This window comes from Schistocerca serialis, chromosome 1, assembly GCF_023864345.2.
Source record: "Schistocerca serialis cubense isolate TAMUIC-IGC-003099 chromosome 1, iqSchSeri2.2, whole genome shotgun sequence".
NCBI lineage: Eukaryota > Metazoa > Arthropoda > Insecta > Orthoptera > Acrididae > Schistocerca > Schistocerca serialis.
Genome location: NC_064638.1, coordinates 805,292,939 through 805,315,991, shown reverse-complemented (window position 1 = coordinate 805,315,991; position 23,053 = coordinate 805,292,939). Strand labels below are relative to the sequence as shown.

Sequence of the window (23,053 nt, the reverse complement as noted above, 5' to 3'; positions counted from 1 at the left end):
TCCGAATTATATGAAGTATCTAGGCCGGATATGTGATTAATGCAGCACCCTATTTACCTAAAGCACAACTGACAGTTTTGAAGACTTTTGAAAGAGCATTGTTTATTAGGAATGAAACTGAGTTATCAAGTTTCGGCAATACTTTCAAGCACATGCGAAGAAGAGCAAGTGGAAGACGGTCCATCTATCGTGTTTTGCATAAAGATTGAAACTATATTTCTATTTAGTTTATAGACTTCCTTTCAACGCAACTGTAAGGTATTTAGCTGTGTTAATTGTTAAATAAATATATAAAAACACAGTATCGGACGGGTTACGGAAAGTATCGATATATATCGAATGACATAAGTAATCGATAGCGAATTATGTTGACAGCTTCACAATATTTACAGTGATCACGTTGTTTATGTTTGTGAAAATTAGCTGTTCCTCACATTGATAATAGGATTTCATATCTGTCCTGACGTTAAGAGTGGTTCATATAAACACAGTGCGAAACTAGGCGGTTGACTTCTTAATTAATAATGTGTAGTTAAGTGTACAATTTGTTAGCATGTGTGACATACATTTTCCTAAATGAAAACAGTGTGTAAAGAGCAGCTGTACAGTATAAAGATACACGATTTCGCAAACATAACAGCGGTGTGCAGAATATTACAAGTCATTTTCCGAAAAGAAACGTACTTTACGTGTTCTCGTTTCTTTACAATAGATTATATTTTGCTTCCACATTAGTGAAAATGGCAGATAATACGGAACAGAATTCGGAGTTATACGCTGCGAGTGAAGATGCAAGCTCACTGTGTGATGAAGATCGTGTGAGGAAACTGTTTCAGGCTTGCGATGGTGATGGAGACGGCTACATTGACAGGTGAGTGCCATATTGCAAAAAAATTATTTCTAACTTCGCAGCAGGCAGTGAAACATAGCTGGTCTATAAGGGCATGGTTTTTGCAGTTGTGGTTTTTTCATGTTTACTTCTGTTAGTAAAGAATCTACATTTAGCACCGCTGTAAATGGTTCAATAATACTAATGGTAGGGCTTGTTGGTACATAAGCAGTAGTGCCAGAAATAAACATTGTGTTATTAATGCGGTCCCTTCTACATTTGCACTACAAAGGATGTTCAGTTTCTTCTTGTCTGAGTCAAGTACCTGTGTCCAACTGTCAGTTGCTTTATCTTCTCAGAAATGTGAAGGTGTAAAATGCATGAGTGCAAAATTGGTTTTGCAGTCACCTTTAGCAACATTTGCAAGAGTTTTGTCTTGTATTGTAATGTCTGCTGATAATCTGTTTGTTTTAGAAAATATTAATAATGCTAGATTGGTTGGAGTATTATATATATAAGAAGAATGTGTTTTAGCCATACTTAAGCATTCAATGTTCCATTACTGATCAACACTATTTTACACAATTCTGTTAAAATTGGACGTATATAATTTATTTGTGCTGAAGTTATGCTAACATGTGCAAAATAAAGGTTGTAGAATATGAGTGTGGTATCTCAATGCCAAAGCTGAACTTTTCATTGCCAGTAGTTATGTACAATTTTATTCGAATTGGAGATACTATTAATGATTTGTACATAGAATCTGACAGTGTTGTTCAGCATGTTTCATTTTCAGTATACTTCTAGCAGAAATGAAAAACGGTTTGATAAACCCCAAGTATTCAAATCCAAGTTCAAAGTTTTTCTTGTGGCATGCACGTGGTTTGTACAGGAGTGCCTTTGTAGCATTTCAGAAATCTTCTCTCTGTGTTACCTATTTGTATAATCTAACACAGTTTTTACATTAATTCTTTTCTTTATAAATCCTGTAATCAGCACTTTGAAACTATGTCCTGATATGTTCCATGAAAAAGTAGCTTTGGTTTGGGGCTATATGATCCCATGGAACCTGATACATAAATAATAATGCAATGGAAATTGAAATATCTAATAATATTCCTTTATAACAACAAAAAAAAGCAGGTATGCATGAATGCAGAACAACAAACAGTGCTAAAATCCAACTACAAACAAAAAACATATAATTCTGTGTATCTTTTCTACAGCCATCAAAATAATTGGTTTGATTTTTAGATCTTAAGTAAATCTGTCCTCAACCTGAACATTAGTTTGAACACCGCAGTGCTTTCCTAGACAAGGTCATATTCAAGGGTGTACCTGGCAAGGGGCAGGGGACCCATTTCCACACATTTAATACATAAAAATGGTTGATGATGGAGAAAATCATATAACCAACCTTGATTAGACCCCATATGTTTATAAATATGTTGTGCAATGTTCTGTTGGAAACCACACCATAACACCATAAAAAAAGCAGTGAAGATGAAGATCATCTGCAATACTATCATCTGACTCTGCCATTTATAATAAAATTTTACATTATTTTGGAGCTTTTTGAGCACAGTAATTTAATGTGGGTACATTTGTTTGTCAGATTGTACTAGCAGTCTTATGGCTTGAAGCAAGTCTGTTGCCATAATTATGATCTTTGATAGCAGTCTTCAAAAGTGTTAATAGCACATTCAGTGAAAAATCTATATTTATTTAATTTACATTCTGTTTGATATATTTTCTTATTTTTTGGGTAAATCTGTTGACATATATTCATCTCCTTATGATGTCCACATAACACGCACATAAAATGGTTATTTGCCATGTACCACTCAATACAATTTCAATAAAGATCTAAAGTTTTACCTCCACTAAATTCCAAATTAATAGTTGTGCTGGGAAAATAATTTGCAGATTGTACTATGTAGTGGTAAAAAGAAACTTGACATAAACATTGTCAGTTAATTCTAAGTTTCTCTGTTATATACATTTAGGTGTGTTAATGTGTCCAGCATTAATGATGGAAGCTAATGCTGTGTTTTGAAACAACTGCAGAAGTGTAAGAACTGCTTGTAATGTTAGAGATAAACAATTTTGAAGGCACTGGAAGATGGTGCAGCTGTGTTAGTAATATAATGATTGGATAACATAGTATGCAAGAGGCTCATACACTACTGTCCTCTGTGTGCTGCAGCAATAAATGAATGATAATGGTGATACATAAACAATAGCTGTATTCTGCTGGGAGCTCATGAGATTTCTGCTTGCATGTGTGCTACGTAGAGGCTAACAGGTGTGCTAACTCATAAATGATAAAATGACAGAAAATTTTAATTTTCTTCCAAGTTATCAAAAAAAAGCCCTCATCAACCTGAAGATGTACTGGAACACCAAAATACTAATGGAAGCAGTTTTTTTTTTTCAGTAACAAATTATTGCCAGAAATGAATTAAACAAAAGTGACAGAAACAAATTTGAGGGACCGACAGAATTGTTCCCCAGACCTTTGGGTTTGTAGTCCTGCACGTAACCCAGTCAACGACTGAACTGCACCATTGTGATATGGTTCTGCGAATTGTTACATCTAGCTTCGTTGTGTGGAATTCTGCAGTGGCACATGTAACAGGTGTAAAAAGTACATAGGAAAACAGACACTATATGATGACGTTATCAATGTGAACACACACGTATGTGCTATTATCAACTCTTCGGGTTGTTTTTCCCAACGGTAACGGCGACAGACAAATTCAAAATTTCGTGATGTTTTCTGTGTGTACGCACCACTCAGAACATCGTTAAGGGGACTGTTTATTTAGATTTCGTGTTTAATATTTTCTGCATTCGTTTTTTAGTTTGAGGTTGGCGGACATAGTGACTTATTATAGTCGTCTAACATGGACGACAGTCTCGGAATGGCCAAGAATCGCTACGGAAATAGGAAAGTATGTCCATTTCCAAGAAAATATCATGGCGTTTTCTACATGTGATTTGGGGTAGTAACAGAAAGCTTTAATTGCAATGGCCGGGCGTAGATTTATGGTGCAGGTGCCCAGAGTTTGGTTTTTGTAGTTGGCCTAAAATTACTTTCGGCGAATCAAAAGTATAGGTTAAAGGAAAAGGCCTTTGTCTAGTCTGACCTTTGACTCCATCATTAATGACCTTGTCGTCGGAGAGACATTGCACCATAATTTAAGAAATGAAAAAGAAATTGTTCAAACCACCCACCTCGATATCTCCATAGGAACTTTGTGAAAATGTCAATGATGAAATATATAATTCGTGGAAGTGATAAAGGCCTTCACTAATTAAATAAATGACTTTTATTGGGTTTACGACAGTGGTTGCTAGAAGTGTTGGCAGCAGGTATAGTTTCAAAAGAAATGGGAGCTTTATTATAAATGTTGTGACCCAAGAAAGTTTCGAAACCACAGGTGCTGTCTCAGGTGTACGGCCGTTCAATGTGAAGCACCAGTTCTGCTGTGTGACGATTTATGCATCGTTTCTGTAAGGATTAGGGAGATACGTTTTTCGCAGAGTACCATTTTACAAAATTTATAGTTGTTTTTCACAAGCAATGGTGTACACTGACCTACGAGGCAGATACACACCAAAACAAATGTTTAATGCAGGACTCCCCAAATTGTTGAAAATCAGTATCTCGTAGTCTGGCCGACGATTGCGTATCATGAGAGCATGAGAGGCAGGGTGAAGAGAAAGTAGATAGCCACTTCTTTTTTTTTTGAGGCGTTCACGCGTTCTCTTAGCTTTCGGGAACGAGGCCGCCAGTGATCGTTTCCATGCGACCTTCACGAACGTCCTATTCTTCTCAACGAGCGAAACAGTACAGCATTAGATATCAGGCTTGTGTCCTGCAGAATTTTATATCAGGCTCAAATTATAGCTCCTCCTGTCGCATTTACATTTTGCGATTCTTTCTCCAAACGTTGTAGGTGAATCGATGATGGTTCTTTCAGTGAGGCGTTACTAATTACTACTAACGTCTGTGTCAAAACGAAGCAAGTGTTGTGAGCGAATTCACAGCAGTGATCAGTTTATCCCCACAATTGTGTTTCTAGGCAACCAGTTGTCCTGTTAATAATGCTTGACATTTTTCCAATTGCGGGGACAATCTAGATTAATATGAAAACAGAAGTAAAAAACTTCAAACTGCTACAATCGCTTTTGTAGATCATTACTGGTTTCGGCAAACTATGTTGCCATGTTCTGATCTGTAAAGCATAGACCGAGCTGTGAGCACAATATGGTTATACAAATCAGTTGGGACACACATCTTCATAACTCTTTTTTCTAAGTATGGATATACAGGGTGATTAAAAACAGAGTTTATAAGCTGATGGTATATCGGCCATACAATAAGTATCAGTAATCACATAGGAACCGGGGGTCGCAAACACCACGAGAGGGCCTGCGGTCACAAGACCGAAGCCTTACAGCGAGTGTCCTATTCACTGATGAGACTGCCGGCCGGTGTGGCCGTGCGGTTCTAAGCGCGTCAGTTTGGAACCGCATGACCGCTACGGTCGCAGGTTCGAATCCTGCCTCGGGCATGGATGTGTGTGATGTCCTTAGGTTAGTTAGGTTTAAGTAGTTCTAAGTTCTAGGGGACTGATGACCTCAGTAGTTAAGTCCCATAGTGCTCAGAACCATTTGAACTGATGAGACTGCGTTCTCACCCGAGACTGTGATGAACGTTCACAACCTGCATACGTGGGCCGATGTGAACCCACATGCTACGCGTACGCACGCCTCACAACGCAAATTTACCCTCAGAGTGTGGCCTGGCATCGTAAGAGCCTTTTTAATTGGACCGTATATTCTCCCGGACCGACTTGATGGCCGCACGTGTCTCGTATTCTTGCGAGAGGATTCTGGGAGGACATGTTGAATATGTTCCCTTGTCTATTCGTCGCCGCATTCGATTTCAGCACGACGGAGCCCCCGCGTATTTCAGCAGCACACCTGCAGTCGAAGTTCCTCGCCAGCCACAGTGGGCCAGTCGCATGACCACCACAGTGGATTGTTTCATGCGAGGGCCTTGTGTATTAAACACCTGCTGCTTCGCCTAAGGACTTAGTGGGTAGTATTGTTCCTGCAGCAGGATATCTTCTAGGAGTTACATCAGTATCTTTGAGGGTCGGTTGTATAAACATCGCTGACTGCAGATCAAATTTGGCATTAGATCAGACAGTGAACGATGTTCTGGAGTCGGCTCTATTGTATAACGCTAAACTTCGATTCCCCGAAGTAGGTTTAGGTTTGATTTTAGGTAGCACATAACATGCTTGGCAACATGGCTAAAGTCAGCTATCGATTCGATTATTGCGCTTCGACCGCAGATATTTATCGTACATCGTAGATACGCAATCAAAAAAGGAGCGGTCGTCAAGCGTTTCTCAATACGAGAAAGATTTGCTGCTGGAAATTGTGTTGGACCAGAATATAGATATAACTGAGTGAAATAAAGTTACTGTGATGAATAACGTAAAGGCATGGAGAGAAGTTGCTGTTGACTGTAATTCTTTCGTTAGTCCGATACCTTACGGACAACTCTGCAATCTGTTGCTATGTCTGATTTAAACAGATTACCATCCACTATTTGAAAGATTCCTGTGGCGTAATCTTAAGGTTAACAGCAACATGCACAATGCAGTCAGTGGTTGGTTTCTCTGATTGGTTCATCAGATAGTCTGTGAGCCTTAAATCCAACTACTCTACGGTACTTTCCTCCAAACGAAACCTCAGCTTAAATCACTTGTTATTTAAATCCAGGTGTGGATTCACCCTATCACGTAACGTACGGGCAGCTCGTTGGATCTCGTCATCGTCGTCCTCTGTGGACCCATCTGAATGCTCATATATTTGTAAAGGAAACGATGTAATTCACATCACATAGGGTTACTGCACGCAGAATTTTCTCCAACAGTGGTCCAGAACGCTCGGAAAATGGAGAATATGGTATGGCTTTAGTGGTATGGAATGGCATTGTGAAGCTGTTATAGTTATCTTTACGACCGATAATGTAGAGAAAGTAATAAGAAATGGAAAGAAAATCAAGAATTGACATGGACTCGAACATGCGGTCTTCTGCACGGCAGTGCACAACGCGACCTCTGAGCTACCAAAATGTGTGAAACATATTTGGTTAGTGTATTTCAACACACTTGCTGTTCGCCCCCGGTAGCAGAGTGGTCAACGTGACAGACTGTCAACCCAAAGGGCCCGGGTTCGATTCCCGGCTGAGTCGGAGATTTTCTCCGCTCAGGGACTGGGTGTTGTGTTGTCCTAATCATCATCATTTCATTCCCATCGACGCGCAGGTCGCCGAAGTGGCGTCAAATCGAAAGACCTGCACCAGGCGAACGGTCTACCCGACGGGAGGCCCTAGCCACACGACATTTCAACACACTTGCTTATGTACTCTTTATCAACACATGTGGAATTGTCATAGCAGCTTAAGGACGTGTTCGGTAGTCAACAATTTAATACTAATTGCATAGCTACTGCTACTCGAGCCGAAAGAGGACGTATGTAAGTGATGTTGAATCGTTGTTGGCTCTGTCAAAATTCACATACTTGACTGTTCACTGCAAATATTTCTGCTATGTGTTTATAAAATACCTTTGAACTATTCACATAAATTACGAGTCGTCTCCCAAGAGCTGTTACGAGACTGATCGTTAATTGCACACTGTAGCCGATACTTTCCTCAAGGGGGGATGTAATCAGTGCTTAATTTCTAAACTTTTAGGTGCCGGAACGCGCCCCCTTCTGCCCTCGCCCCCCCCCCCCCCTCCCCGGCACCGAGAGAGACTTGTGTAAGACTTACAATGAGAAATCATTTTTGAGAAAATACTGTTCTGAAATTCAGGTTTTTAAACCATAATATCTTATAATAGAAAACATAACACCACAAGGTTCCAATATAAGCAACAGCTGCCACCGCCTGCCGCGGTACCATTGTCACTTTGCTCCATCGTTCAGCTTAATAAAACTTTGGAATGATACTCAACTTATCTTGGGTATACTGTACCTGCACACACGCACACACACACACACACACACACACACACACACACACACACACACACACAACAGACACCTCCTGCCCGTCACATCACGTTGGCGAACCATTGTCATGTTCACATGTGCTGCAACGGCAAATTATACTTACGTTGTGATTTAATACACGTGTACTATTTCAAATCTACGGTGCTGGGAGGTGCCGGAACGCGTTCCGGCCGAAATTAAGCCTGGATGTAATGGATTTTGGTCCAAAAAATCAATTTTACAAAAATATTATTTTGTTGTTCTACACTGTTTAAACTACGTTGTGTGCGAATTTTATCTTGATAGCAGCTTTAGAAATGCCTTTAAATTGTTAAACTGATTAACTCTGCACTGGCGACCACTCCCACCTTTTCCGACATTTTGTGAACTGCTTGCTTCAGCGGAATTTTTGTCAGTGTGAAGGCTATTTTCTTTCGATATCTTTAGCTGACATCTATATCTCTGGCTGACACACACACACACACACACACACACACACACACATATATATATATATATATATATATATATATATATATATATATATATATATATCTTTGCTTGAAAACTTTCTTGCATGTGGTTCATTTACGTTTGACAACACTAACACACATTAGTAGGTGGAAGGTTGAATTCACAAACCTTTACATGAAGTCAAGATTTATGCATAATGGGTGGTGGAAAAACTGTGTTTAGGAAACGGAGGTTTCATGGAAATCGGTTTACCAACAAAAAAGAGGAAGCAGCTCGAAATGAAGAACACAAGCTCTCAGCTTAAGCATCGAAACTTTGAACAGGAGAACTGTACGGGTGCGTGAACGATGTTGATATGGATTCCACTGGATTCAGACTTTTTGGTTAAGAGGTTCTCTGCCAGGCGATAAAGTTGTCATGTTCATGTGTTAGCTGTAAAAATACGGAATGCATGATTGTTGTTGAAGAAAGAAAAGTGGAAATAGCTTGTAATTTTAAATTAATTTGTAATTCGCGTTGCTATGAATTTTCATTTTCCTTCTCCAAAAAAACTAACACTGGTGCCTATGAAAGCAATTATAGGTTAGCATATACCCTGAGATCTCTTGGACAGGGCAGGTAAGGAGGCAATTTATTGTGTGGGTTTGTGAACATGCCTCCACCTTGTGCAAGGTTTGAAAAAATGAACAGTGGAATGTCTGATGCTGTATGCGATACTGCCAAAGTTTCTGTGAAGAAAGCAGTGGAGGAATTGTTGGACCTAAACCAAAAAGGAATAGATCTTGGGGTAGGTATTCATGACAGTGAATCTCCTACAAATGTTACTGGCCTGTGTGTGTTTGCAGATGGGACCTGGATGGAAAGGGGTCACACATCTCTATATGGAGTTGCATTTGTTATTGGTATTGACTCAGCTAAAGTTTTGGATGTAGAAATGATGTCTAAATACTGCCACCAGCGTGCAACAAGGAATATGCCCAACAAGGAAGATAGTGAGAAACTGTGTCAAGAAAAGCATGCAGTAGCATGCTGTAAAAATTATAGTGGCTCAAGTGGGGGCATGGAGGCTGCTGTAGTTGTGAGGATGTTATCCAGATCTGAGGGCCAGTAAATACCTTAGTAATGGGGACTCCTCTTTGTTCAAAGCTGTAACAGGTAAAAATCCGTACAATACAACAATAGAAAGTTGGAATGTGTTGGATACATCCAAAAGATGCTTGGTGGTAGCCTTCGTCACCTGCTGAAAAAGAACGATGAAGTACTTGAGAATGGAAACCGCTAGGAGGAAAAGGCAGCCTTACTCTGAAAGAAAGTGATTCTGTTCAGTTATTTTATGGGAGAGCTATAAGGAAAAACACAATTTAGAGGGAATGAGGCGTGCTGTGTGGGCAGTTTTTTTTCCGTAAACTATCCAGTGACCAAACACCAGTGCACAATCTGTATCCGAAAGACGATTGGTTTAAGTTCAGCAACAGAAATGAGACGTATTCGCATAAACTCTCATTCTACATCTACATCTACATCTATACTCCGCGAGCCACCTTACGGTGTGTGGCGGAGGGTACTTATTGTACCACTATCTGATCCCCCCTTCCCTGTTCCATTCACGAATTGTGCGTGGAAAGAACGACTGCTTGTAAGTCTCCGTATTTGCTCTAATTTCTCGGATCTTTTCGTTGTGATCATTACGCGAGATATATGTGGGCGGTAGTAATATGTTGCCCATCTCTTCCCGGAATGTGCTCTCTCGTAATTTCGATAATAAACCTCTCCGTATTGCGTAACGCCTTTCTTGAAGTGTCCGCCACTGGAGCTTGTTCAGCATCTCCGTAACGCTCTCGCGCTGACTACATGTCCCCATGACGAATCGCGCTGCTTTTCGCTGGATCATGTCTATCTCTTCTATTAATCCAACCTGGTAAGGGTCCCATACTGATGAGCAATACTCAAGAATCGGACGAACAAGCGTTTTGTAAGCTACTTCTTTCGTCGATGAGTCACATTTTCTTAGAATTCTTCCTATGAATCTCAACCTGGCGCCTGCTTTTCCCACTATTTGTTTTATGTGATCATTCCACTTCAGATCGCTCCGGATAGTAACTCCTAAGTATTTTACGGTCGTTACCGCTTCCAATGATTTACCACCTATGGCATAATCGTACTGGAATGGATTTCTGCCCCTATGTATGCGCATTATATTACATTTATCTACGTTTAGGGAAAGCTGCCAGCTGTCGCACCATGCATTAATCCTCTGCAGGTCCTCCTGGAGTACGTACGAGTCTTCTGATGTTGCTACTTTCTTGTAGACAACCGTGTCATCTGCAAATAGCCTCACGGAGCTACCGATGTTGTCAACTAAGTCATTTATGTATATTGTAAACAATAAAGGTCCTATCACGCTTCCCTGCGGTACTCCCGAAATTACCTCTACATCTGCAGATTTTGAACCGTTAAGAATGACATGTTGTGTTCTTTCTTCTAGGAAATCCTGAATCCAATCACAAACCTGGTCCGATATTCCGTAAGCTCGTATTTTTTTCACTAAACGTAAGTGCGGAACCGTATCAAATGCCTTCCTGAAGTCCAGGAATACGGCATCAATCTGCTCGCCAGTGTCTATGGCACTGTGAATTTCTTGGGCAAATAGGGCGAGCTGAGTTTCACATGATCTCTGTTTGCGGAATCCATGTTGGTTATGATGAAGGAGATTTGTATTATCTAAGAACGTCATAATACGAGAACACAAAACATGTTCCATTATTCTACAACAGATTGACGTAAGCGAAATAGGCCTATAATTATTCGCATCTGATTTATGACCCTTCTTGAAAATGGGAACGACCTGCGCTTTCTTCCAGTCGCTAGGTACTTTACGTTCTTCCAGCGATCTACGATAAATTGCTGATAGAAAGGGGGCAAGTTCTTTAGCATAATCACTGTAGAATCTTAAGGGTATCTCGTCTGGTCCGGATGCTTTTCCGCTACTAAGTGATAGCAGTTGTTTTTCAATTCCGATATCGTTTATTTCAATATTTTCCATTTTGGCGTCCGTGCGACGGCTGAAGTCAGGGACCGTGTTACGATTTTCCGCAGTGAAACAGTTTCGGAACACTGAATTCAGTATTTCTGCCTTTCTTCGGTCGTCCTCTGTTTCGGTTCCATCGTGGTCAACGAGTGACTGAATAGGGGATTTAGATCCGCTTACCGATTTTACATATGACCAAAACTTTTTAGGGTTCTTGTTTAGATTGTTTGCCAATGTTTTATGTTCGAATTCGTTGAATGCTTCTCTCATTGCTCTCTTTACGCTCTTTTTCGCTTCGTTCAGCTTTTCCTTATCAGCTATGATTCGACTACTCTTAAACCTATGATGAAGCTTTCTTTGTTTCCGTAGTACCTTTCGTACATGGTTGTTATACCACGGTGGATCTTTCCCCTCGCTTTGGACCTTAGTCGGTACGAACTTATCTAAGGCGTACTGGACGATGTTTCTGAATTTTTTCCATTTTTGTTCCACATCCTCTTCCTCAGAAATGAACGTTTGATGGTGGTCACTCAGATATTCTGCGATTTGTGCCCTATCACTCTTGTTAAGCAAATATATTTTCCTTCCTTTCTTGGCATTTCTTATTACACTTGTAGTCATTGATGCAACCACTGACTTATGATCACTGATACCCTCTTCTACATTCACGGAGTCGAAAAGTTCCGGTCTATTTGTTGCTATGAGGTCTAAAACGTTAGCTTCACGAGTTGGTTCTCTAACTATCTGCTCGAAGTAATTCTCGGACAAGGCAGTCAGGATAATGTCACAAGAGTCTCTGTCCCTGGCTCCAGTTCTGATTGTGTGACTATCCCATTCTATACCTGGTAGATTGAAGTCTCCCCCTATTACAATAGTATGATCACGAAACTTCTTCACGACGTTCTGCAGGTTCTCTCTGAGGCGCTCAACTACTACGGTTGCTGATGCAGGTGGTCTATAGAAGCATCCGACTATCATATCTGACCCACCTTTGATACTTAACTTAACCCAGATTATTTCACATTCGCATTCGCTAATAACTTCACTGGATATTATTGAATTCTTTACTGCTATAAATACTCCTCCACCATTGGCGTTTATCCTATCCTTGCGGTATATATTCCATTCTGTGTCTAGGATTTCGCTACTGTTCACTTCCGGTTTTAACCAACTTTCCGTTCCTAATACTATGTGCGCACTATTTCCTTCAATAAGAGATACTAATTCAGGAACCTTGCCCTGGATACTCCTGCAGTTTACCAATATTACGTTAACTTTTCCTGTTTTTGGTCTCTGAGGACGGACATTCTTTATCAACGATGATAATGTCCTCTCTGGTAAGCCGTCAGGTATTTTATCGTTTCGCCCAAGGGGGGGTCCCTCTAACCTAAAAAACCCCCGTGTGCACGCCACACGTACTCTGCTACCCTAGTAGCTGCTTCCGGTGTGTAGTGCACGCCTGACCTGTCTAGGGGGGCCCTACAGTTCTCCACCCAATAACGGAGGTCGATGAATTTGCAACCATTATAGTCGCAGAGTCGTCTGAGCCTCTGGTTTAGACCCTCCACACGGCTCCAAACCAGAGGACCGCGATCGACTCTGGGCACTATGCTGCAGATATTAAGCTCAGCTTGCACTCCGCGTGCGATGCTGGTTGTCTTCACCAAATCAGCCAGCCGCCGGAAGGAACCAAGGATGGTCTCAGAACCCAAGCGGCAGGCGTCATTCGTTCCGACATGTGCTACTATCTGCAGCCGGTCACACCCAGTGCGTTCAATAGCTGCCGGAAGGGCCTCCTCCACATTACGGACGAGACCCCCCGGCAAGCACACCGAGTGCACACTGGCATTCTTCCCCGACCTACCCGCTATTTTCCTGAGGGGCTCCATAACCCGCCTAACGTTGGAGCTCCCTATAACTAATAGGCCCGCCCTCTGTGACTGTCGGGACCTTGCCGGAGAATCGGCCACTGGCCCAACAGGCGAGGCACCCTGTGGTGGCTCGGAAACGATGTCATCACCACTAGGAAGCACCCCGTACCTGTTGGAAAGGGGTAAGGCAGCTGCCACGCGGCCAGATCCCACCTTCGCCTTTCGGCCAGGCACGCGCGAGCCCACCACTGTCCGCCATTCACCCTGGAGTGATGGCTGACCGGTAAGATGCTCACTGCCGGAAGACGCGGCGACATCAGGGGTTCCATGTTACCAGAACCTGTTATGAATGCAGTTACGCCCGTATTCTGGTTTCTTGCAAACCCTGATTAATTGAGGAAGTGTCTTCAAGCAAAGAGACAAAATGCAAATGAAAGCCATAGTAATTTAATTTGGATTAGATGCTCAAAAAGGACATTCTGTCCACTTGAGGTACTCAAAATAGGTGTCTATGATGCAGTTTTATGTTATAATAACGGAAATAATGGAAGAATTGAAGTGCTGATGAGAGTTGGTATTGATGCCGCTGTGTTTACAACAAAAGCATTTTACACCGTCGACGAGAGCAGGGTCAAGAAATCTAACAAACCAGTGTTTTACCTGCAAATACAGGCCAGGGAGAAGAGATAAAAGAAACCTGGAGGATGAGGGGTATCAGTATGGAGGATTTTAGAATTGAGGTAAGTTTATTACATGTAGAAGTATGAGAAGAAAATCTTTGAATCCCATTTTATCTGTTTTACATTTTTTACGTTATTATAAGCATTTTCTCAAAAAGCATATGCGCTAATACTATGAAATTTTCAGGAAATGCGTGTTGCTGTCTGATTTTTAGATGATCGTATGTGGAAAAACTTAATTTTGGATGTCCAAAATTAAAAACTCTGTTAATGATACAGTTTGTACCATAAATTAATAACTGTAGTTCAGTGGTCTTATAACGTTCTCAGGACACCACAATAAAATTTTCTTATTAATTGCATGATAAAAATTTGAGTTATGGCTTTTTATAAAAAGACAATAAAAAATTAAAAATACAAATTTGGCAAAATATTAATCCTGCATATTTTATTATATTTTTCCGTTTTGCTTAACACATGCGAAATTTTAGAGTTGTACATTAATAAATACGGCTGCAATGATTTTTTAAATAAATATTTACATTTTCCATTGCATGCCCCCTTAACCTAGCCTTGCAAAGCGAAAAAAGTATTTTGAGCATCAGCGGTGTGGGAATGGCACAGTCGCATATTTACTTGCCATTTATTTTGTTGATAACAACTTTTTTTATTATTTCAGTTGGTATCTGCTGAAAACAAAAGTGATGAATTTTTGTGCCACTACACTTATAAACTGACGATTAGAACGGAACCTGACTGTGAACCGCGAATTTCCGCCGGTCAAATATTACCCGACCTCACGGCTATATGATCTAGAATTAACGTTTATACAACGTGGGTCTCCAGGTTAAGTTTGACCTAAGGCAATTTTCTGTCTTAACTTAAGGATAAATCCTTTATATAATCGGCCTTGAGAGTGTGCGCGGTTCAATGCAGCGTCGGTCAGGCGTGTCTCGATGCATCTGAACAAAACTCTTGAGCGTCTCCTGTAGTGGGCGTCCATTTTTAGCATGTGACTAAATAATTACAACGCCATTTAGTAGCCCCGGGTGGCATTTGCGACCCCCGGTTACTATGTGATTACTGGTCCTTGTTGTATACCCGATGTGTCGTGTCAGTTTGCAAACTTTTTTTTTAATCACCTGTATGGGGTAACTTATGCACTACACTTCAAAGAATCTCCTCCATGTGCACAATATGTCGTGTCACATTGTGAAAAAGACATTTCAAGAACATAAAAAAAATGGCTCGAGCACTATGGGACTTAACATCGGAGGTCATCAGTCCCCTAGAACTTAGAACTACTTAAACCTAACTAACCTAAGGACATCACACACATCCATGCCCGAGGCAGAATTCGAACCTGCGACCGTAGCGGTATATAATTTAACGATACAAGAAGTACTACGCCTTTTATGTTCTTGCCGGCCGGTGTGGCCGAGCGGTTCCAGACTGAAGCGCCTAGAACCGCTCGGCCACACCGGCCGGCAAGAACATAAAAGGCGTAGTACTTCTTGTATCGTTAAATTATATAATTGTATTATAAACAGTTTTATGGATCTGTATTTGTGCTTTGCTTTAGACGATACGATGTATTCCTGTTCGTTACTACTTCAGCGCCACCTGGTGTTTGATCATGATATTTGTAATGTTTACTGTCGAATCTCAGTCGTCATTCAACTGTTAAGCGAACATGAGCATGTGTACTCTGTACAGAATGCATGATATTTTGACGTATAGTGCGTAAGTTATATAAACACAGTGTGCTTGTATGATATTGTATGTTAACCGGGGGCCTAGAAACGACGAAGAGGCTTCGTCCCCGCCTCAGCCGCAGTGGTCCACAACCCCACGACGACTACCGCAGTCCACTTCACCCCTTCACCGCCCCACACCGAACCCAGGGTTATTGTGCGGTTCGGCCCCCGGTGGAACCCCCCATCCCCGGGAACGTCACACACACCAGACGAGTGTAACCCCTATGTTTGTGTGGTAGAGTGATGGTGGTGTACGCGTACGTGGAGAACTTGTTTGCGCAGCACTCGTCGACATAGTGTAGCTGAGGTGGAATTAGGGGAACCAGCCCGCATTCGCCGAGGCTGATGGTATACCGCCTAAAAACCATCCACAGACTGGCCAGCTCACCGTACCTCGACCAAAGTCCTCAACCCAGTTAAAAAAAAAATGGCTCTGAGCACTATGGGACTTAACATCTATGGTCATCAGTCCCCTAGAACTTAGAACTACTTAAACCTAACTAACCTAAGGACATCACACAACACCCAGCCATCACGAGGCAGAGAAAATCCCTGACCCCGCCGGGAATCGAGCCCGGGAACCCGGGCGTGGGAAGCGAGAACGCTACCGCACGACCACGAGATGCGGGCCCTCAACCCAGTGTGCTTACTTCTTGGTCTATGCTTTACAGATCCGAAAACGGCAATACCGTTTGAGGACGCCGGTAATCTAAATAAATGCTCTACAAACGCGATCGTGGCTGAAGTTTTCTACTTTTGTTTTCAGATCATGTTGATATTTCACTTTTACTCTTCAGCTAGATAAATATCTTGCATAGGAAGACGTGTAGCTCCCAAAAACACGCTTCCAGAAGGTTTTGCACTTCTTTTCCCAAAGGCAGGCCTGCCATCTTCCGTCGTAAGAAAACCGAAGCTACAGCTTTAACACCAGGACCGCGCAGTGTCCCCCCCCCCCCCCACGTAGACAAACCAGATATCCCTGGTATGTACATCAAGCCATCACAAGGGTGGCACACGAGAGCGTTCCTTTCAGTAACCATAAATGAACACGCAATGCAGTTATAGTGGATTGAAAGCTAGTTGGAAGAGGTGAACAGTAATACCTAATCGATGCCCAGAAAGGCATGAAATTACGGTAGCGGGTGAATAGCGGTCTAATTTTACTGGATGGTCGACAGCCCCCATAGTGATGGCCGAGCGAGTTGCATGAAGCAAGATTCACATACCTTATTAAGCAGCCAGATTCAGATTTACCGTGGTTCCTTTAAATCACCGCACTGGAATGGCAATACGGATCTTCCAGTGAGATCGCGATCAATTTCGTCTCTGCCACTGTCCAACTAAGCCAGAGCGTCATCTCTAATGACCCCCCCCCCCACTAATTGTCATTCAGACATTTTTTCTCATGTCGATGAGAGAAATAGATGGCTGTCGAAATTTTGAGTTTTTTCTCAGATTTTACGCGGCAATAGATCCAGAGGAAGGCGCCGGCGACGGTGACCTAAACGTCGGTTTTATTCTCTGTCAGCTATTTTACAATATAACGCGGCGCTATATGCAGAGAATTTTTATATTAAAAAACGAAAGTGATTTATTGAAGGATATAATCGCCTCGAGAAACTTATTTTCAAACAGAATATTAGAACATATAACGACTAATAATAGTGTGGAGCATTCTTTGCCGTATTCGCAGTGGGCTACAAAGTATATAATGCGTAGATGCAGACATTATTTCGTAATGTCAGCGTTGTCGCTTTAATAGGATGGTATATGAATTGTTACACTAAAATGATTGCTGCTTTAATGTCCTTTACTAGCCTGCTAGCCCGTTAGATTCGATTGCCTTCTCTTGGCCTCATTTCTGATTTGTAACTGCCGTGGTTACCACACGTAAAGGACCTGAAGGCAAGGAAACAGAAAGCACGTAATATCGTACAGTGCGTTAGCCACAGGTATTGGGGAGCGGACAGGACGCGTCTGCTCCAGTTTTAAAGGCCTTTCACGAGATCGCGGTAGGACTGTAGGTGCACAGTGTACGGGTCAACGAGATCATTGAGCTATCCACCCTGTGGGTATCAGGCAGGCTCTGCGCTAAGGCTGGCGAACTGCCACTTACCATCCGGCGGCAACTTCTCCTGGTGCGTCTAAGATCCTCGCTGTTCTGAGTTCACCAACATTTCGTACTGTTCCTCGTCCAGCTACGGAATACCTTTTATCGAATCGTCCACGAGCAACAGGGCCGTTTGGGAGCCGTGTGAATTATGCCTTGGAATCACTTGGTGTGGGAAAAGTACAAAGCAAAACGCAGAGTTGGAACCGACTGTTACCGCCTGCAGCGGCCCAGAGAAATTTTAAATTTAGTGTCGTACAGGGGAAACTGCATTTCAGCATCTGTTTCTTAATACAGTATTTTGCGACCTTATAACTGAGCACCACAACTATATAACTGTATTCACGGATGGGTCTGAACAGCGGGAGTCCATTGGCTGCTGTGTTGTGTTCCCTAAACGCGCTCTCAAGATCCAGTTATCTTGAGAATTGACTGTGTTTGATGCAGAATAAAAATGCTGATGTAGCAGACAAGGTGGCTTGTCGCGATAATCACATAGTTCAGTATGCCTTCCGCCTACATTTTATCACCTCACTGTCGAGGTACAGAGCCATACGTAGATGGCAAGAAGAATGGATGGCAGCGACAGCCATTAAGTTGCCCCTAGTAAAGTCAACATTTTAGCCATGGCGTGCCTTCTTCCGGCCACACAGTAGGCCTTCTCGCTCGTATTCGCGTAGAACACAACCGTATGACGGGTAGCTTCTTGCACCGGCGAGAGGACTGTCCAGTGTTCGGTGTCTGTGGCGCACGGATTACAGTACGCCACATTTTGGTAGACGGTGTTTTATATTCAGACAAGAGGGCGGCATCTAATTTACCGACAGTTTTAGCGTTTGTTTTAACAGAAAATCAAACGCATGCGATACGACTTTTAAGTTTATGTGAAAAGTCCGACTTGTTCCCTAATATTTTTCGAAGAAATGTTTAATTTGTTATCAGCGTGACTGGGCCCAGTCACATATTTCTGTGTACAGTATTTATTTTAGCTTTCCTCGTGGCAGTTTAATAAAATCTGATCATACTTACGCTGTGTCACAGGTTGTGACTGGGAGATTGTGTGGTTGTGCGGGTGACGGAGAGTAAGGTTGGGAGAGAGGAGAGAGTGAGAGTTATTTTGTATAACACACACACACACACACACACACACACACACACTCACTCACACTCACTCACTCACTCGCACGCCTTCTACATAATCGGGACAGGCTTCGCTAACCAGTTACCCTGTGCTGAGGCACGAGTTCGGAATGTAGGGCTCTGCTTTCGGGACGTACGCTCCTGTAGACTATCTATGCGTCGACAGTGAAGGTCTTGCCGCAACGTGCCGCATTCCAGGCTGGTTACATACCATAGACTTAGGACGCGAACGTGTTGTTGTCAGAGCTTTTAGTCAGTCAGCAGTGAATGTGAAACCGGAAAGTGTTCATTCGAAATGGTTTTGTAATTTCAAGTTGGGTTTCAGAGTTCGTTACTCCTCCTCAGTGATTGCATTTGGGGATTATTCTCCCTGATGGCTATCGTCTTTCGTTCGTTCAACGAAGTCAAACCTGAAAATAAATCATCTCGAAGGTAAAATTGTTTCTGGACTTTTTGGAACAGACACAGCAAAAAATAGTTTCGTGCTCGGAAAATGACTGGAGAGGACACTTTCTGTATCTGTCATCACATGAGATGCACTTCAGAGACGGCCGGAGTGACCGAGCGGTTCTAGGCGCTACAGTCTGGAACCGCGCGATCGCTACGGTCGCAGGTTCGAATCCTGCCTCGGCCATGGATGTGTGTGATGTCCTTAGGTTAGTTCGGTTTAAGTAGTTCTAGGGGACTGATGACCTCAGCAATTAAGTCCCATAGTGCTCAGAGCCATTTGAACCATTTTTTGCACTTCAGAACGATTGAAGAGGGCACCTCTTGTATCCATCAGCACATGGGACGCACTTTGATGATTCGTCCAGTGGGCGTCTGTAAGAGCTGTCATATAGTTCCTCTGTCATTGGACATTCTTTTGTCTAGGCCAGGATAATGAAGCCCAGCGTTGAAGTTCTGCTGACTGACGATTGATAGGACTGGCACATCCTGCAGGTCAGAATCAGTAACAGAAATCCTAACTAGTGAAGGAAGCAGTCAAGAGTGGTAGCCTTCCTCGTTGTAAACTCATCGCGCGTGTGCGAAAGAGACAGGTACGCTTTTTCTTCGCTACAAGAGAACACATTACCGGTTACCACTTGAAGGTAGAATGCTTTCTAAGCTTTTCGAAGGTGCAGAAGCAACGGCCAGTGGTGCGGTAGCTTGTCTCACCACAACGACGCACCTGCTTTCAGGTACGACAAAATACAGCTAGACATTTCCACATACACATCACAGCTACATTCTGGCCACATGCCATGTCTTTCTCTTCCCATAAACGCTGTAAGTAGCCGTGGCATCAGAAGCGTTCATGTCTGCGTAAGAGGCTCTCATGGGCGTTTCCAAATAAGTGTATCTGTTATAGATCTTCAGTAAATAGTTTAATAGTACCCGCGCACCTAAGCTTGAAGCAGAGGAGGTATGTATGAACATTTTTGTAACTAAGATCCTGCATTCTCAGTTCTCCGACGTAATACTCTTATTCAGAGGGGTAATGATTGATTGCCTCTCAAGTAGACATCTCTTTGCTGCTCCATCAGCTCAAGCGAAAAACTTGCTTCAGTTGTTAGGAGAAATGAAGCCAATAATCGTAAACGGTTCTTTTGTCCTTAGGCTGCGTAGCAAACAGACAAAACGTCATTAAATCGCACTTGTGTTGACAACCCAGTTCATAAACTGAGCAAAGGAAGGGAAGTAATAAGCCTTGATGTTTCTGTACTTAAACTTATTAAATTACAAAATACTTTTGAATCATTCATTCATTCACTCATTCATTCCAGAGAGTGAGGTAAGTCCGTGTAAGTTAAATGTGTCAAGATTATTCTAACTAGATTTTTTTCTATTACGTTATTTGCTTATAAGAATTAAGTTATGTCTACAGTCACTCAGACAGTCTGTCCAGAGAAAATATGCTATCGTCCCACTTGAGGACATCAGTCAGTACCGTCTCACTCCTACGATTTTGCTTCACCAACACGTAACCATCGTCATCACCTCCATATTCATGATGAACCATGCAGTCGACTCCATTCAAATAGGAATTCAAAGTCATTTCTTTTCCATGGACATCCAAAATCCCTCTGACAATTCGATTTGTAGAGGAAAGCCTAAAAGATGAATTATCTGTTTGTCACTTTATTGTTTTAATTTATTTTTTATGTTATAAACGGTCAGCCAGCCAGTGTGGCCACCGGTTCTAGGCGCTTCAGTCTGGAACCGCGCAGCTGCTACGGTCGCAGGTTCGAATCCTGCCTCGGGCATGGATGTGTGTGATGTCCTTAGGTTGGTTAGGTTTAAGTAGTTCTAAGTCTAGGGGACTGATGACCTCATATGTTCAGTCTCATAGTGTTTAGAGCCATTTGAACCATTTTTGAACCATAAACGGTCGTAGTTTTCAAACCACACTCCAACATAAGCTTAGATCAAACCTTTTGTGGATATATTTTGTCTTCCTTTCGGTAGAAGTGATCGCACCAGCCGCGTTCTTGTTCTTCCATCATTTCACTTATATTAAATATTTTTAATTTCTGTCGGTTTTGTTTCTCATTCTGTCGCTGCGGGATTATCGAGTCGTTCGTCTTAGGAATATGAGTTCCACTGTTTCATAGCTGTCTTCTCCTTTCTCTTCAAAGTTCATTTCTTAAAACTATACAGCAATATAGCCAGTACCATCACTTTATAAAATTTGATATGTGCGTGTCCCTTCTTGTTTTCTAGGTAAGCATTCTGTTTGTGCTGCCACGAATCTAATGGAATTTATTTAGATTATTTCAAAAAATGGTCCAAATGGCTCTGAGCACTATGGGACTTAACATCTATGGTCATAAGTCCCCTAGAACTTAGAACTACTTAAACCTAACTTAACCTAAGGACAGCACACAACACCCAGTCATCACGAGGCAGAGAAAATCCCTGACCCCGCCGGGAATCGAACCCGGGAACCCGGGCGCGGGAAGCTTAGATTATTTATCGGATCTTAGATCTTGATCATTGGAAGTCAAACATCTTAAATAACTAAATTTGATAACGTGTTCAAATATTTTATTGTTAGTTACAAACTTTGAAAGATCCAGATATTTCCCTTTAAATACCTTTAACCTACATTTGTGGAGTGATCTTTTAGGCTATAATTTAAAACAGAGGTAATCAGTAACCAAGAGTCTGCCAGTCTCGTTGCTTGTAAGTAAGACTGCAACATCAGCCAATAAAACTGAGTTTAAAACTGTGTTCGTAATTTTAAAATGTTATGTATTGCATTGCCAGTCATCTAGAACTGCGTCAATAAAGTAATTAAAACGGTTCGCTGATAAAGGGGCACCCTGTCCCCGGATTTATGATTGCATCCGGATATCTTTTCTCCTTATTATCCACACAGATGGAAGTATCTGTCTATAAGCTCTTTTAAACTTTCGCTGTTTCCCAAAGCTTGTGTCTTGAAATTCTGTTCAAAAAAATGGCTCTGAGCACTATGGGACTTAACATCGGAGGTCATCAGTCCCCTAGAACTTATAACTACTTAAACCTAACTAACCTAAGGACACCACATACATCCATGCCCGAGGCAGGATTCGAACCTGCGACCGCAGCGGTCACGCGGTTCCAGGCTGAAGCGCCTAGAACCGCTTGGCCACAACGGCCGGCTGAAATTCTGTCAGCTGCTTTTTGTCTAGTTAGTGAATGAAACATGAGTTTCTAATTTGAGCCCTAGTCTCTTCTAGTTCAGTTTCCTGGAACAATGCTGATTTTCTGCTAAAGGGGTTGGATAATTGCGTTTAGGCGCCTTGTGATAATGTGGGAATTGACATTATGTTGTGCTGTTGATAGACAAGCACCTGTAATTGCCACATGGCAGTGGGTATAACAGCTGCTCTCACTCTCTCTTTGGGAATCTCCATTTAGTTTTTACTGCGTGCGGGGCATATTTAATGAGCTCTGTGCTAAGATTGTCGCAGCCTGGGGGTTTTCTTGTTTTTCAAAGAATTTAATCACTGCTGACATCAGCTCTAGCGGCGTGAGCGGGTCAGTGCATTCGGATCTGTTGTCATTGGATTCGACTGTGTAGATTCGCTGACGCCGCGAAAGCTGCTCTCGGTACTGA

At 42.1% G+C, this 23,053-nt stretch overlaps 1 protein-coding gene across 1 annotated transcript in view; it reads left to right on the top strand.

The window, feature by feature from the left end:
• The first annotated feature begins 380 nt into the window (after positions 1–380).
• Positions 381–23,053, top strand: part of LOC126484010 (colorectal mutant cancer protein) — a 605,708-nt gene continuing 583,035 nt past the window's right edge. The window contains exon 1 of the mRNA XM_050107334.1: positions 381–871. Within this exon, the coding sequence (XP_049963291.1) occupies positions 741–871 (131 nt within the window). The 5' untranslated portion in view covers positions 381–740. The remainder of the gene's footprint in view (positions 872–23,053) is intronic.